Genomic DNA, 2733 nt, shown 5'->3' on the forward strand with positions numbered 1-2733 from the left:
CCTTAAATTGTTGCGTAGTTTTTTTACTTATACAAAACCTGCGTAATGATATCATTGTTAATCGTTAAAGCCTGTTCTAATAGGGACGCAAAGGATCATAAGAAATTAACCAATCATAGCTGATTATTTTTTTCTTATTTAACTGTGATTGACTAATTTCTTATAGCTTATGACTTGCTATCCTATTATAAAACAGACATAAAAGTTACAGAATAGGCCTTTAAATTTATTGCTTGATGATTTTATAAAATATATATATATTTTTCTTTAACAAAATAAAAAGTTCACACATTTAATTTTATTGAATATACATATAATGAAAATTCTATTATAAATAATATTAAGATTTCGAAACATTTATAAAAGAAAATAAAATCTTCCGTGCAACATTATTTTAATTTATTATTTTAATGTCATTATAATTTAATTGTTTAGAATTGTAATTAATCTTAATTTTATTTACAATTTTTTATTCTTATTTCCTCAGTACAGCTATATATTCGATCATAACATTAAAAATCATTTGAATTTTTTCTTGTAGTATGCATTAAAAAAAAATGGATTTTTTGACGTATAAATTTTTATATGCTTTATTATAGATTTTTAATTTTTATGTTGGATAAAAGGATAAAATGAACACATATGCAAAATGAGGAACATTGAATGAATAGCCCTTTTTACATGCAACACCAGTGTAATTCCTTTGAAATGTATGTCTTTTAGTACACAGGTATCGACAATTCTTTCTATTATCCCGTTTCACTGTACATCATTTCCTACGAAAGAAAACTTCTCCCTTCACTCCTTTCATTAGCTTTATTAACTTAAGAGTTTAATCAACTCATTAAAGCTCAATTTGTCCTAAGATAAGGACAAATTATAATCTAATCTTGTATTAATCAGTCAACACAAAGAGAAATCTCGGTGACCTTATATAAAGTTTTATATAAAGTCTTGGTGATCTTGTATATTAATTTTTCTATCCTTTGTAACTATCCTGATTTTAAATATCTGTTATTACCTTTAAATTATTCATTTAATTTAATCATTTTTTTTTCGATTAATTTGCTAAATCATTTCTTCTTCTTTTCATGATGTTAATAAATCAGTGTGATAAAGTAGTTTCACAAATGAATCTTTTTTTTCTATGATTCTGATTAGTTAATAAAGATAACATACATTTTTTAAAATATTGTTTTGAAAGTAGTTGCGATTTAAAGTTAAATTTCATTCTGGAAGTGCTTTAGGTACACGGAAATAATTTTTATGCTAGCCATAAATTTAGATAATCTTCAACACTTGATCTATTAACATCCATTACTCGAAAGATAGTTCAATCACAATTTCAATCATCTTTGTTTCCACCACTACTCGATCACCATAAGAATCTTATGAATTTCAGATAGAGTCTTAGTGTGAGTTTATTACAGTTAGTCTTTTTTGCCTAGCACCTCAGGTGATCGCCAGAAGTCTAGCAAATGTCGAAAGTTGTCGGGGTGGCCATCAGGCAAGATAATTTTGCCCTTGTGGACCCCGGGGCCTAGTCAGTCCTAGGCATTCGATTCCTTGAGCGATTGCAATTTTTCCAGTTGGTCCGGCTGCAGTTCATCTGGAATGCTGGCTCTTCCTCCTACCAACATTTTTCCTGGCGCAATTTCCTCCTCTTCCATAACCTCTGTGACTTCTTCTGTCACTTCTACCACTGTTCCCCTCGATTGAGAATTTTCGTTGGTGCTGGGACCAGATGTTGATTCTGCTTCGCTTCCAGAACTACTGCTGATTGGAAACGGTGCCGAATCGGCTGGAAGTTCATCAATTGTAGATTTTTCTTCAGCTTCTTCTCCCTCTTTCTCATCCAAAATAACTGTTGGTTCTTCTTCTTCTTTACATTCGCTTTCATTCGGATCCGAAGCCGCACTTGAAGCTTCAGGCTCAGTTTCGGAGATTTCTGCAGACTTTGCCGAGCCTTCTGGAATTTCTTCTACTCCGGGGAAAGGATGTTCGGTCTCTTCCATTGGAGTTGCAGCTGTAATCACAATCTGAGCCACTCCAAGACCGAAGTCGTCCTTTTGACTAGCAGATTCTTCACCAGATTTAGGATCCTTTTCCGTCTACGAATCAAATAGTTTTATTTTTAACATAAAATAATTCTCTGTAGTTTTATGTATGAATCATGTATTTCATGTTGCGCTACATTAATAGAATATTTTATGTAAAAATAAAATTTTATTTTGATAGCAAAAGCAGAATTTATAATTAAAACATAAAAAATATTTATAGTATAACTATATTAAATGATTGATAGAAATAATTGCATGCTTTTTGTAAAAAGAAATAAAACTAAATAAATTATCTAATATCTATAAATGATTTTTGATATTACTAATTTACCTTATCACCTGATTCATCTGATATCTCCACGACTGTGCAGCAAATCATAATGTTTTATAGATTAAAATGAATAATACCTGCTATATTTCAACTATTATCACATATACATAGCTCACATTTCGAGAATTTTAATTTGATTTGAAAGCTCACCTAATATACCTGGCATTTCATCCGACTTCTCGTCTCCAAATTGTGAACCGTATTGATCCTTTTGGTCTTGAGACAAATTTATCATGAATCCACTATCACCATTCACCATTGGCTTTCCTTCTTGCGATTCTATAAAATGTAATATATATGTAATATATATATATATATATATATATATATATATATTATATA

At 30.0% G+C, this 2733-nt stretch overlaps 1 protein-coding gene across 1 annotated transcript in view; it reads right to left on the reverse strand.

The window, feature by feature from the left end:
- Positions 1–1550: 1550 nt before the first annotated feature.
- The window catches only part of LOC105623756 (F-BAR and double SH3 domains protein 2), a 21797-nt gene continuing 20614 nt past the window's right edge, over positions 1551–2733 (reverse strand). The window contains exons 20-22 of the mRNA XM_012205136.1: positions 2542–2670; positions 2392–2423; positions 1551–2111 (exon numbers count right to left, since the gene is read on the reverse strand). Coding sequence (XP_012060526.1) covers positions 1551–2111; positions 2392–2423; positions 2542–2670 — 722 coding nt within the window. The remainder of the gene's footprint in view (positions 2112–2391; positions 2424–2541; positions 2671–2733) is intronic.

This window comes from Atta cephalotes (genome assembly GCF_000143395.1).
Source record: "Atta cephalotes unplaced genomic scaffold scaffold00063, whole genome shotgun sequence".
Classification (NCBI taxonomy): domain Eukaryota; kingdom Metazoa; phylum Arthropoda; class Insecta; order Hymenoptera; family Formicidae; genus Atta; species Atta cephalotes.